General features: G+C 38.7%; 1 protein-coding gene across 2 annotated transcripts in view; it reads left to right on the top strand.

Moving 5' to 3' along the window:
• TRHDE (thyrotropin releasing hormone degrading enzyme) overlaps window positions 1–15,372 on the top strand; it is a 371,512-nt gene that overhangs the window by 320,875 nt on the left and 35,265 nt on the right. For both annotated transcript variants that reach the window (XM_084795149.1, XM_084795148.1), the window contains exons 13-15: window positions 7,642–7,789; window positions 9,789–9,886; window positions 11,247–11,354. In XM_084795149.1, coding sequence (XP_084651275.1) covers window positions 7,642–7,789; window positions 9,789–9,886; window positions 11,247–11,354 — 354 coding nt within the window. The remainder of the gene's footprint in view (window positions 1–7,641; window positions 7,790–9,788; window positions 9,887–11,246; window positions 11,355–15,372) is intronic.

Genomic DNA, 15,372 nt, shown 5'->3' with positions numbered 1-15,372 from the left:
TAAATCATAGCACGTCGTTTCCCAGCTCAAAAACTTACAGTGCCTTTCATCATACGAGAGACACTCTCCCAGCTCCTGCTGTGCAATGAAGGTGCAGGCGCCCAATGTGACAGTGTGCATGCTGGTGGGCCGGAAGTGCCGAGGCTTCTCATAACACAGCTCCAGCTATGCACCAGCCGGGCTTGCCCTGCTGCAGCCAAGCAGCAGGTACCAGCAAAGGCCAGATAAGGATAACCTGCAAAGAAAGCTGATGTGTTTCAATATCCATCGCATGCGTGTATTTACTTTTCCTCATAGGTTAATAAGATATGTGTAGATAAAACTATGAAAAAAAAAACCATAGGGGAGCAGATTCAACAGGGACATTTAAGAAAGGGCAGTCTTTCCTGTGTTTCCGTGCTCCCCACTAACTTCTACCGACCGTATACATAATTTTCTTCCAGCCAGTTCTTCCATTCCTTCACTTCTCCCTCAACTCCTCATATTAAGAGATATTTCAGTTTAAATACCATTAACTTATAATTCTGAGAAGACAAAAGGAGAAGAAATTAATTCATTTTCCAGGGCTTCTGATTGCAAGTGAAAGGTCGTATGTTTAAATCAATGAAAAGAAACCTTGAGATGTGCAGCCTCTTGTTCGTCCTGAGTCCTGACATCTTTACCAGTGATAAATGTAGAGTCTGGTTGTGTTTTTTTTTTTTTCTCTCTCTTGTTGCTATGGCAAAAACAAAACAAAACAAAACAAAACAACAACAACAGAAAAAAAAACCTATCATAAGCAACGTAGGAGAGAAGGGATTCTCTTTGGCTCATGGTTTCCGAGGTCCTCTGTCCACCGTGATGGGGAAATCATGGTGGCAGGGGCAGCATCTCCCCCGATGGGAGAAACTTGTGACCATCTATCTATTCACATGGATCAGACCGGAGGGCAGACTCCATAGGCTGAAACCAGAAGCCTGTAGGACATCCAATCCAAAGGCCCACTTGTAGCGCCCCGTTCCTCCCACTCAGGCCACACAATGGAAGAGTTGCCCAACTTCCCGTATAGCGCCACCAAGTGATGACCAAGCATACAGACAGATAAGTGGGTTGGGACATTTTGGGCTGAAGTCCCTAACACTAGCCTGCTTTACTTTGATTTCTATGACAGCTCCTATTATAGTAGGTAATTTGTACTAATTTAAACATGGTAAATATAAGTAAATATGGAATAAAAGAAAGGAAGGAACGAAGGAACAAACGAACGAAGCAAAGAGGGAGGGAGGAAGGGATGGATGGAAAGGAGTTAAACTTAATTAAAAATGGAATTTTGAGAGATAGTTTTATGAGGAGGAACCTGAAAATACTCTTTAATAACATCCCTACTTTTGTTCTGCAACCATGGTATTCAGCCAGGTAAGTTGGGCACAATAATTATCCCTTGTAAGCTACTATTTTTATATGATAAGTGTGTATAATTGTAATGATCTTGAGCCTTAGCTTCATTACTCTTAGGAACATTAAACCAATACCCTTGGCAGTTGTCCCATAACATTGCATGTGTTAAACAAGTCATCAATGAGTAGTAGCATGCATTTTTACAATAAAGAGTCTTCTTAAAATTAGATAGTTTGTCCATAAAACAGATATGATTTTCTCTTCAGGCCACATAGTTGATACATATTAACCTTTCTAATTGATGGTCAAATATTGACCCTATTTCTAACAACACTTGGCTTTCCCAAGCCCTACTGTGTTAAGATGATGGTCTATTTTTTATGTCTGTGTGAAGATATAAATCAGGTTGCTACGGTGGAAGGGAGACTGTGCACCTTGCCCGAGTAGACCTAATTGCTTGATTTTAAATTAGTAAATGTTTCCTAAAGCACAACAGCAATGGAACAGTGTAGCTCACCTTGACTGAGTCGCTGACTGGAGGCAGAGGCATCTCTGCATCTCTAATACACCATCCTTGCTTCCAGGAAAGTGGTTTGCTAATCAGCAAGAGCAGAGGTGTTCACCTAATGGCCCTGCCATCTGCTTGCTTGTGAAGCCATTTTGTTCTTCTTAGACTGATGCACTCAAAGCTATTGACTATATATCAGTGAATTTATCATCTGCAAGTGTCAGTAATAAAAGGGATAGAGAAAATACTATATCACTAAACTACTGCCTCTCCATTTTGCTGCAACATTTTAACATTCAAAAATCTTAATTTTTGAGAAAATTATAATAAAATGTAAAAATCTCTTTAAAATGTGTAATTTTTAGAGAGCTTGGCAAGTGCTCTTGAACTTTTTAATGACGCAGTACTATTGGCATAATTTAAGGAATATCTATTAAGTGCCTATTTAGTACCAGTTTGCATTAAGATATAGGCTAAAGACACAGACTCAGTGAATGACAACAATATTTTGATAAAACAATTCTATACTAGCTATTATTATTGTTGTTGTTGTTGTTGTTGTTCATTATATCTAATACTTGGCTTTCCTAGAACTCAGGGATCTGCTTGCCTCTGCTTCCTGAGTGCTGTGATTAAAGCCATGTGGCACCGTGCCCAACTTATACTAATTATTTATAATAGTTACAATAAAAGTTGGCCTAAGTGCTATAAAAGCCCAGAAACAGGCTCCTGAGGGAGACTTAGGGTTGGCTTCCTTGAAGAGTAGGATAGGAGGAAAGGCTGGGAGAACTACTTGCTCTGCCACCCCTCGTAATTCTGAATTTCATGGAGCTATAAATAAGTTCTGTCTTTTTTCATCAATAAAGACAACAGTTCAGCAAAGCATGGATTGTATTTCTTTTTCCTCGAAAGCTGTACAATTGTCTAAGTGAGTACTGCTCCCATGATTTCTCATCTTTATGGTATGCTCTAAGAGCTATTGTGGATTCTATCTGGGCTGCAGAAGAGCTTATAAAAGTCATTTAATAATGAATAATAAAGAATAACAAATAAAACCCAGTAAATCACTTCAATCAAGCATTTCAGCCATACTTTCAAATTCTCTGCTTAAGAGACATGAACAGTGTCTTTTGTCTTTTTCATATATTGTGAAATATTGGCTTTCAACGATTTTTCAATTAAGCAATAAATGTGTGTGTGTGTGTGTGTGTGTGTGTGTGTGTATGAAAGAGAGAGAGAGACACCAAGAGAGAGAGAGAGAGACAGAGACAGAGAGACAGAGAGAGACAGAGAGACAGAGAGAGAGACAGAGAGAGAGAGACAGAGAGAGACAGAGAGACAGAGAGAGACAGAGAGAGAGGGATCAGAACAGTCTTAGGATATTGCTTCCCAACCCCTAGATTTGGAGCATGGAAGAATTAATTATCTTTTTAAAACCCACATTAAAAATCAGTTATTTGCACGAGAGCTAGCCATCACTGAAGATCCAAGAGTTGACATTCATGGGGATTCAGAGTGGTTTTGCAAAAGCAATTCTGGATGCCAGGTGAAAACAGCTAGTTAAGATCTGAGCATTTGAAAATCAGCTAATATAGTCTGCTTTTAATCTCCTTCTTATAAAAATGCTGTCTCGTATGCCTAAAGATATATTTCATTGCAAGCTCCAGCAAATTGGAAAAGGAGGAGGGAAAGAAGGGGGAAGGTTGGAGGGGCCCGAATAGGGTGGGAGACGCAGCTCCATGGTGCCTGTGGACAAGCTTGGTTTCTAATGTTCCTCATTGCCTCGTCTCTGCTTTCTCATGGGCACTGCTACCAGGGCACCGGAGGGGCTGGATATCAGACATGACATTTTCCTAAAATACTAGTAAACACAATCACATGTGAAATATTCTCAAAATGTGCTATTCTCTCATATTGCTAGCAACACTTAACACTGGTGATGCGAATTTAAGGAAAGTACATTTCAACATCAGGACCCAGTATGCACCCTACTGTGCTGATTACTTCAGGCTGACACGGTGCTCCTTTCAGTGGTCTCCACCCCTTTCCTGTATCAATCTTATCATCAGTAGTAGAATCACCAGCATCATTACCAGCCAAATACACAAACACATCTAAGAGAGGTAACCAACATTATCTCCTGCGATCTGTCATTTTGTAATGAAGCTGATCTTCTTTTTGGCCAATTAAGGGGTAGCTACGTATTTTGATCTAGCCGACTTAAATACAAGTATATTGCATTGTGTAGTAGGTAATTACCTACGTATGTTGGTAGGATGGCAGAATGAGGGTAATTTGAGTGTAATCTGCCTCGCATTCTCTTTGAAAACTGCATTAGAGAAGGTTAACCGCTTAAAAAGAATAGATCCCGGCATGTTTGTGGATTGCATAAAACGGTTATTTTCTGCTGGCAACTGAACTTGCCATGCAGTTTCCCAAGTTTCCAGGTGGATCATTTTACAAATGAAAGTCACATTAATCCTGCTGGTGATTCACATTCATATTCCGTTATTAGATCTTTGTCACAGGGCTTTGCCTGACTGTCAGGAAGACTCAGGGTTGTGGTCTCTATATTGAAGAAGCAGAAGCTCATGCTTTGCGGTGTGGTAGCAATTTCTGCCATGAGGCCTCGCAAGAGAAGTGGCTTTGTGTTTGTATATAATGAGTGCTCTCCTTGCCCGAGTGGTTGTTGTGTGGGACTTACATGAGGCTAGCCTCGCTCTTCCTCTGCTGTAAAATGCCAGATGTCTTTCAATACCTAGATCTGAGTCCTGCCCCTTAGACTTGCATATATTAGTAGTTGAAGAATGAAATATATGGACTTTTTTAGGGGGGGGAACCTTTTCAAGTTTTCCAACTTTTGGCAGTTTAATTGTAGATATAAAGGTGAGAGTTGAAGTTTAAACTGTAAGTATAAAGGGTTAGAATTAAAATGTTTGTGCCCAAAGTGCTGTTGCTTAGTTTGACTTTGTTATAGACAAAAAAAGGTGGGGGGGATGGAATTATTTACCTAATTGTACAGGGGACATCAATTATGATACTAGACCTAAGTTCTTTCTCCATTGCAGGTCTACTTCTACAACATCATTTCTATTCATTTAAAAGGGAATTTTATTGCTCATAAAACACACCAAGTCTATGACATATGCAGCTCTTGGTAGCTGGCTAAGTTTCACTGGTCCACTCACAGAGTCCCTCCTACTGAGTGGTCTGTGCATCCCATTGGACACACCCAATTGCCACTCAAGCTAAAACTACATATAGTAACACAATCTTGGATTTTTTATTTTGCTGGCCTAGTGTTATTTTGGTTCATAGAATTTACAGATGGGTAGGACAACTGATTATCTCCCTTGGAAACTTGCATGGCCCTTTCTGATACTATGTGAGGCAGTCCTCACTTCCTGGTCAGTGCCAGCTTGAATACTTTAAGTCCTGTGCCCAAAGTGTATGTGGTATCCAGCAATGGGGTCTTGCCTTCAAGTTCCAGAATGAAAGCAAGAAAATGGCATACCCTACATTGTTGGGGTGACCCTTGTATTCCTCTAACCGACAATAAAGGAGGAAGTTTCCCTTGAAAATAATATTTAATTTAGAGCATATAATGTTATTAAAAATGATGTTCTTCTTTAGTGGCCACAACCCCATGAAAGCAAAATGTAGCTATCACTGAAAGAGAATTCTAGTTAAAAGATAAAGTTTCTTATTAGCTGCTCTTGTAGCTAATTTGCTGTTGTTTATATAAGGAGGTATAAAACGTGAGAGATGACACCACAGATAGATATGTGCTAAACAGTAGTTGCTGATAGAAAGTTCTGAAATTAGGGTTAGTTACATTAACTATGGTTGATCACTTGTCATAGATGAAGCAAAATCTGTAGAATGATGCACATTGTTTTAGATCCTTTTGAGAAGAATTGAAGTGCAGCATTCAGAGTTGGTTTTTATTGCAAACAATATAAATACACCGGTAAGACAATACTCACCTATAGTTGCCTGTAGTCTAATTTTACTGTATCATATTAAATTGCAAATATTATGAAAAATGTATAAACAAAAATGATAAATTTGCATAAATAAAAATCATCAGCAACACAGCAACAACAAAGAACAAAACAACAACAGCAACAACAACAACAAAACTGTGAGCGGCTGCAGAGATTGCTCAATGGTTAGAATACTGGCTGCTCTACCGTGGGATCCAGGTTTAATTCCCAAAACCCAAATGGTGGTTCACAACCATCTGTAACTCCAGTTTCAGGAAATACAGTGCCCTCTTCTGGGCTTTGTCGGCACAAGGCACATGTGTTGTGTGCAAACATATATGAAGGTAACACACACACACTAAAACAAACAAAAACAACAATAATAAAACTCTTAAAAGAATGTTGTGAAATTCAGATATGAGATGAATGGGATTTGGTTGTTTCCACATTTACCTTATTTACTTTTTTGAGGTACTAAAAGTCTGTATGAAGGCGATTGTACTCGTGGCCATCAGTGTCAGAAGAAAACAAACTTAACTGAGCTGCTTCTGTAGCTCGCTCATGTTATTCATGCAAGCCACACTCCTGTGTTTTACCTAGCTGCCTCACCCCTGGGACCATCAAATTGAATGTTAGTTCCTAACATAAGAGTTTGAGGAGACAGCAATATTCAGACCATGCTAATAGTTAAGGTTAAAACAATGTCTTGTAAAACACCCGATGCTGGTAATGCAGTTGAGATATCAAGGCCGTGAGTAGCTTCTACTGCAGAATTATATACACTGCTTCAGTGTCACATTTGTATGTGATCCTTGGGAGACTCAAGATATACCAGTCTCTCCGGTTTCTTTTTTCTATAGAACCATCTTAAAATATAGATGATATGTACTCAGGTAACTCTTTAGTGCTTCATTTAAGTATGCACTAAATACTTTTATATTTGGGCTGGCGAGATGGCTCAGTGGGTAGAGAGTTTACAATGTAAGCTTGATGACCTGAGTTCAGACCCCTAGCAGCCTCCTCCCTCAACTAAATCTTGATGCTGTGGCCCACGTCTGTATCCCAGAACACATCTCTGAGAGGAAAGGAGACCAAGGCAGACTTGATGGAAACTCATGGACCAACTGGTATGGCATTTGCAGCAGTGAGCAAGAGAGACCTGGTCTCAAATGCAGTATATGAGAGTTAATGCTCAAAGATATCTCCTGAGCTCCACAATGCAGTGTGGCATCCACATACCTGCAAAAACACAGCACAATACAGTATGTACAAACACACATACTCAAGACAGGAAGTTAAACATGTTTATATTTCTATATGGCACACACACATTTAAAACACAAATTGATAGTTTAATTTAGTCATCCTTTAGATAACAATGTGAACTAAAAGACATTACACAGAACCACAAGCACTCACAAGATAACAATCAATTACTTGTTATCCCTGAAGAGTGTCTGTAAAGGAAATACCTATTGGCTCAGTTCAAGTTCCACAGTTCTCTCCTTTACAGAAACACATTCTGATGTGTTCGTATTGTTGGAAAATTTCAACTCTCTGCTTCTGTACATATTAGGCGGCTCTGGCGTGCTAAGAGGCACTGTTTTGAAAAACGAGTGATTTTATTTTCATATCACTGAGAGTCTTTTCTTCAGACTATGATGAATCTTGCTTTCTGTCTCTTATTTGCATAAATAAAAATCTCCATTTTTGCGTTATTGTGTATCTTTTCTGCATCTAATTAACATTAACTTTCCTTTGACTGTACAGGGCAGGCTATTTGCCTCAGAATATTCCCCTGGAGATCATTAGATACCTGTCTGAGGAAAAGGATTTTCTTCCCTGGCACGCTGCCAGCAGAGCTCTTTATCCTCTGGATAAGTTACTAGACCGCACGGACAGCTACAATGTCTTCAATGTAAGAAATGCATAATTGCTTCTTTCTAATTTTCCGAAGATAAACTGTTTTCTCATTATGCATTCTGTGCAATGGAGTCTAAATTATTTCATTTCTTCCTGCTAGAGTAGGCTGTTATTTTTGTCCTGATTTTTTTAAATGCAAAACTGATGGCAGTTTTTTTTTTTTTTGAGAAAAAAAGAAAGAAAGAAATTTAACACGAGCTACCTTTTATTCTGGCCTAAAAGTGTCAATTAGGCTTAAGTGCTTGAGAATTTAAGAAAGAACGTACATGGCAAATCCTTAAACTTCAAACTTCCTTCCTGAGAGTGAAAGGGCTGTGCGTTCACAAAGGACTTAACCTGAGTGGAGGGAACCCAGAAAACCTAACAGAATATAGGCACTTCCAATAAAGGCTCTTAGTCATTATGTTCATCCAAAAGGGCATGGTGAATTCAATGCACCTCCTTAATTAACAAGGGTAAGATCAACATTGAGGGCAAAGCCCATCCATAATTGGGTCCAAGGGGATATAGGGCAGCAAACAACAGATAATCCAGGCAGACACAGAGGCATGACACACATTCCAAAATGGTACCTGACCAGATTTCCTAAGCTCAAATCCCAGGAAGCCAAAATTCTACAGCCCAGAGCACCTAATCGGATTCAATGATCATTTTGAATAATATCAGGATTAAGAACAGCTAATGAGCTTTTGATTCCTCAATTTCTTATCATGGCTACTTTAGTGCACTGGAAGTTTTTCTTAGATATTTTAAGAACTGTACGGTGTTTTATGAAATGATCTCATGACTTATGATGCTGAAAATTAACACACACATACACACACACACACACAGACTCAAAATTATTTAAAGACGGGTTGTCAGGCATTCGCAATGTTATTAGAGGCATCTAGGTGGTCTGATGTCCATCCCAGTTACCTCCTTTTTTTCCCTTACCTCAAAGCTTCATGAAAATGCCTCTGTCAGTTTACTTCTTTAAAGTGAGAACAATCGTAGCTTGCCTCTTCTTTATTGTTAGTTATGCATGAGCCCTTAGAAACAGACATGCAAAGAAATGTGTCATTTGAATTGGGGGGAATAATGTTTGTCTTCTAGAGAAAGTCTTATATTTCCCTTTCTTTCTAACAAAGAGATATTGAACTATAGAACTCCTAAAAAGGCAAAATATACTCTTGTGTATGTTTATAGTTTTGAATAGTAATATTATGTTAGATTCCTCACTTAGAGTAAAATTTAAGCAATGTTCTTAACTGCAATTTTAGCGCTTTCATCCCTTAGACAAAATTCTAAAGTTACATTAAAGTATGGAAGCGCATATCTTACACCAGCATTGATGTTTAAATGCATCGTTAGTTGAATAGATTTTTGAATTGGTGATACTATCCTGTCTTCCATATTGTAGCCTATTGGCTGGGCCAGTACAACAGCTTTGCATCGATGTCCTTTACTGCTGCAAACTGCACAAATATCAGATGTTTCAGTTGAAGAGAATGGTCCAGAGGTTGAGTGCCTGCAGCTCTTCCAGAAACACCAGCTCAACTATCAGCACCTGTGTTGGGCAGCTCACAATCAACTAGATGCCCAGCTACAGCAGATCTGTGGCCCTTTCCTGGCCTCTGCAGGCACCTGTACACAATGTGGCATCTACTCACATAGGAACACACCTACGCATTAACAACAGTGAAATGTTAAAAGCATATTAGATGCCTATTTTCCTAAAATGTGGCCATGTATTACATACATGTATGCCTGCATCACAGCCTGAATAGTCCCTGTTTTCCTTACTTTATTTACATTTCTCACATAAAATATTTAGCACTGCAAATTATTCAGTTGGAAGATAAGAATACTGTTTTCTGTGTCTGAAATAGTAAGTTGAATAAAAGCAGAAGAAAAAAAAATTGCTCTGAATTACCCAGATTTAGTTTTTAAAATTACCAAATTTGGAAAGATTGGACCTAATATCATCTTGCTTTCTCTCACTCTCCATGTAGGAATATATTTTAAAACAAGTTGCAACAACGTATATCAAGCTTGGATGGCCAAAAAACAGCTTCAACGGCTCTCTTGCTCAAGCGTCCTATCAACATGAGTACTGTTTCACTTTATTGTTGTCCTCCCTTCCCCAGAGCTGTGCAATAACACGCTTCTAGAAGCACTGAGACTTTAGCTGTGCGAGGCTGCCTTTGTCTCATTCCGCATTTTGCATTTCACTTTCCTGGCAAGGCTGCAGCTGAGCAACACGGTTTTTGCCGCCTGATCACGAGAACAAAGCAGTTCATGACTGCCTTTTAATTTACGAACTGCCTGTGTTGTGATCTTGCGATCAGAACCTGTGCCCTTGACTGAAGAACTAGCTCCAGGAAACACTTAGTGTGCTTAATCCCCACTCAGCCTAATTCATTTCTTAGCTCAGCATCACAGGAGTTCTGGATCTAAACCTATTTCTGTGTTACAGTTTACTTACCTACCGCATTAGTTACCTTTCTCAATGAGACACTTTTTTTCCCTACAGTATATTTTGATCATCTTTTTCCTTCCCTCAACTACTCCTAACCACACCATGCCTCCTTACCCACCCAATTTCAAGATCTTTCTCTGTCTCTAAAAGCAAAACCAACCAACCAAACAAAAATAGAACAAACAAACCCAATAAGAAAAAAATAAATAAACAAAACAAAATAAATAGCCACAAAACAAAACAAAACAAAAATGTGGAATCAGTTTTGTGACGGCCATCTACTTCGAGGTTTGGGGCCTATCATGGAGTGTGGTTTATAGATGTAGTGATGCTCACTGGAGAAAATTGATTTTCCCTTCCCTGGAGGCAAACATTGTCAAAGCTTTACGGTTGAGGGAAAACTTTGTGTCCACTTTTCCTTATCAGTGCTGGGATTTTTTTTTCCTGGTTTGTACCCAGGCAGGTTTTATAAGCATTGTCGCAGTCTCTGTGCGTTCATGTGTGTACCAGTCCTGTTTAAATACAGGGTTTTATTCTGATCCTTGGTTTCCAAGGATACATTCCATGTGGCACGTGTGTGGTGGTGGCAGAATGAGGTGGATAATCATATTGTGTCCACTCGCAGGGAGCAAAGAGAGATGACGTTTACTGCTCAATTTGGCTTCCTCCCCTTGCCTGAAAAAGTTCTGAGCCTCTGCCTAAGGAATGGTGCCCTGTGCATATATGACGGGTCTTGCTTCTTCAGCAAACTATCTCTGGAAACAACAGAGATAACAGAGACATGTCTCCATTGCTAACGCTAAGTCCAGTCAAGACGACAAGGATATCTGAACAATCACATCTGAGATAGTGTCTGTCTCTATCACTTCCCATCTGTATCTGACCATTTATCCATCCATCCATCCATCCATCCATCCATCCAAAATAAATTTCTCTAACTTTGTTCAGACAGTAACATTGCTTTCATTGTTTCCCCTTTGACAATGCATAGAGAACTGCGGAGAGAAGTGATAATGTTGGCTTGTAGCTTTGGGAACAAGCACTGTCACCAGCAGGCGTCAACACTTATTTCAGACTGGATTTCCAGCAACAGGAACAGGTAGGTTGGACCACATCCTGCAATCCTCATAGCATTTAATGATGTGTCAGATTTAGGTGGTTACATCCCTCCCATCAACTGGAGAAAAGCAAAACGCTGGCAGGTCACTGTATCAGTCCCACTGGGTGCAAAGTAGCAGTGTGGAAGCTACAACCCGCTCACCTACTGCAGATTTTAGGCTCACTTTCTTTGTCTAGGACCCCATTATTCATATGTGTGAGGTGGCACCTTGTAGTAAGTCTGGTAACTGTCTTATAAGAAAGAAAATGAATTCAATTTAAACTTTTAAAGGTTTTTTTTTATAAAGGTTAAAGTGTTTATTCACAGTGACCAGCATATATTATCAGCAAAGAAGCAGAGCAAATGTTTATATGAAAAACTAAAAACAAAAAGGTTATAAGCAAGACTGTTGATCTTTGGATGCCCCTTGACAATGACCTTAAACTTGAATCTTATTGTGGAATTCTTAAATGCATAATTTAAATACAAAATGGAAAATTAGAGTTATTTAATGGAATGTTTTTAAGAAAGCAATTTTATACTAAATGCCATGTTTTAGTGAAAGTGATAGGTATAGCATAGCTATATATATCTTTTAGACTACACCTACTCACATCCCTTACACACTTTGTATTTCCAGAGTCTTTCTCTCTGTCTCTGTCTCTCTGTCTGTCTGTCTCTTTCTGTCTGTCTGTCTCTTTCTCTCTCTCTCTGTCTCTCTCTGTCTCTCTCTGTCTCTCTCTGTCTCTCTCTCTCTCTCTCTCACACACACACACACACACACACACACACACACACACACACACGGCACACAGACACACAGACACACACACACACATCTGAGCTTCCCAAAGTATGTGTGTGCATGTGTTCATGGGTACATGAGTGCATTAGTGTGTGTGTGTGTGTGTGTGTGTGTGTGTGTGTGTGTGTGTGTGTGATTTCTGTCTTTTAAACACACACACATACACATGCACACACACACACACACACACACACACACACACACACACACACACAAAATATATATGATTAGTTTCTGACTTCCATGATCAACTATAGAACTACAGTCTTGTGGGACAGGAAGAAGAGCTTCTGTTTTGTGTGTCCCAAGAGGCTTAATTCGGATGTAGGTCATGGTGGTGGTCATGGATAAACATACAGCACTGCAGGCATTATTACTTGCTTTGGGAACAAATTGGTGATTATCCTAGTAACAATTTCCCATTCAATTGTATATCTCACTGAGTCCAAATCAAAGAATAGCAAATGTGTTCAAAGGTGAGGTCTCTGAGAGAAATCTTTCATTGTAGTATTCAGTGAGTCTTTACTGGTTCTACCTTTCGATAACAGTTTACACCTTGCCCTTTAAATGAATTGTTTCTGGTCCTGTGCAGAGTTATGGAGAAAGAACATTATCACTATAATCTGTCAATTGATTCATTATGTATTTAACTTGATGTTTAAATGTCATCTGTCTTTTCTTCTTTTTTTTATCTATCTTTCCTAGGACTAAAGTTAAAAATTAAAAAAATTTTACTGATGTTGGCACTAATTACCCTTGTGCCAAGTCTTCTGAAAACTGTTGTATTAGAACTGGTCAGATTATATGACTCTTTTAATTCTACCACATACAATTAGAACACAAAAACATTTATCCAAAAATGTAAACTATAAAATTGGGACATGTGTTATATATACACTGTAGAAAAAAAAAAGAACAATAATAATATTTGCAAATTATAATCTCTTATTATTTATTTTTATATATTTCCTATTTATTGGCTATAAACACATGCCATTTCTTAGAGGTAATTGATTTTAATCTTTCAGTTAACTTATCCATGTGAACATGTTTTTCTTATAACTTTATTAAAATTTCTTTGATAACACTGCATTATCATAGTTTCTCAAAGAGCATTCAAGCTTAGCATCTACATTTAAAATGTATAGTTATTGAAAAATCCTAATTTTAAAAATAATCATTTACCTGACAAACTTATTAAGCAATTTTTTGTACTGGCTGGTAGCTGGAAAGCCAATAGAATGGAAGACCTCAAAATTAATAATGTATAGCTCTATTAATATAGTGTGACAGTGGTGCCCAATACATTTAGAGTTTTGTTTTCTGAAAAAAAAAATGGGAGCACAAGAGAAGGGGAGGACATGGCAAAGGAAGAAATTCCTACTTGGAAGAAGTGCTTTCTGTCCCCTGGAGTGAAACTATGTTGATTAGACTGGCCTGGACCAGGGGCAGCAGTGGCTCTGGACCAGAATGTAAAACAGGAGGATGAGATTCCAAATGGCACACACAGGATGCTGACCAGTTTAACAAACGTACTTGTTTTCAACTACAAACTTCTGTAATCTGTTATTCCCATAATTTCTTTATAAATAAAACTTTATTCATAAGTTGTCAGCTCTTTTTGGTTTTGATAGTTCTGTCTTTAGCCATTATTCATGGTAAAAATGATTAAGTTCAAGCCAAAATTTTAATTTTTTTTTTTGTTGTTGGATTCTTAATTGCTCTAATGATCTCTGCTTTGTTTTCTTTTGTTTCGAGGCACGCAGTTTTGCTAAGTAGGACTTACTCTATTTACTAAGATTTGCTTAACCAACTGTGTGGTGTGCCCACTACGGGTCTACTGAAGCAAAGGGTATATCATACCTACTTAGCTACTGCGTGTGAAGATTAGGGATTTCCAATTTTCCATATGGCATCTTAAAAGTAGAACACTGCTACAAATGATAGTTGATAGTTAGTGCTAGGTTTAACTTTCCTTTTTTGAATATAATATTTTATTGATTATTTGAGAATTTCACATAGTATAACCCTGATCACCATTACTTCCCAGTCCTCTCAGTGCCTACCAGGCACCATTGTGTCCTCCCTGCCCATTTCTCCAAGAAAGAAAATAAAATACAAGTTCAATTTGTGTTGCCTATATACTCACTGGAGCATGGACAGACTCTCAGTGGCCAGCCCCTTAAAGAGAACTGAGTTATTCCCTCACCCACACCTTCACCAGAAGCTATCAGTTGCAGAGAGCTACAGTTCAGCATCTTTATCACAATTTCTGGGAGTTGTCTTTGATGGCTTCCTGTTCAGGCTGTTATTTTGGGCAGTGTGTGGATTGGGGGCTGGGGTAGGTGTTGTCACCAAAAATGTAAGTTTCACTTTCTTAAATTAACAATAAAGGGAAGAACAGGCTTGCATTGCTTAGTCAGGTTTCTTTTCCCACCATTTGTTTGATTGTTTAAGTGGGACCTTAAAAACAGTAATTTGTAAGACGCCACCTAAGTGCAGAAGAATATCGGAAGCCACATGAATAACATGTGAAACATGTTAGAAAACATATATTTATTCTGAAAACACGAAGAGCAATGAGTCAAGAAGTAGTGAGGTTCACAGATAGTAGGGGGTGCTGCGGAGGTATTCCCGCATATTGATACATTGGGCAGATGGTCAAATCAGAGACATTAGAATCCGGAGGATGGAACAGATGTGAAAGTCAGTGCAAGGAGGGATAATGGAAGGGAAAAAAATGCAGTGAGTAGCTGGGGATGATGGCAGCAGAGAGAAAAATTCAGGAGTAACAGCGGGTGATAAATTGAATGAGTCGACACTCTGATCCCTTCTAAAATATTCAAATGCTACAATGTGTTGAATTGTAATGGTGATGTCACGCATGAAAATGGATTGAGCTACATTCAGGTCTTGCAATTTGCAGGCTCTGTTCAGCCGAGTGCCACAGTTCAGAGAAAGGAGACAGATTGCCAAGCCTTCATAGAGAGCCATACAAATGGCACCCAGGTCTTGAAAATATGCACTAACGAGAGAGGTTGTGAGACCTGGAAATCTCACTCCTAAAAATAAAATAAAGGAAAAAAATAGGAAAGACCAGGATTTTAAAAATTAGTATATAAGAGAGCATAAACTGGAGATAGAAACTGGCTTCTCTCATTTGCTCATAAACAGATAAGAATTAGAAGTTTTACCAAAGTCAAGTAGAGAGTA

Source organism: Acomys minous (assembly GCF_964271855.1).
Source record: "Acomys minous genome assembly, chromosome: 9".
Classification (NCBI taxonomy): Eukaryota; Metazoa; Chordata; class Mammalia; order Rodentia; family Muridae; genus Acomys; species Acomys minous.
The sequence above is the reverse complement of the archived record's forward strand: the minus strand, read 5'-3'. Positions and strand labels throughout refer to the sequence as shown.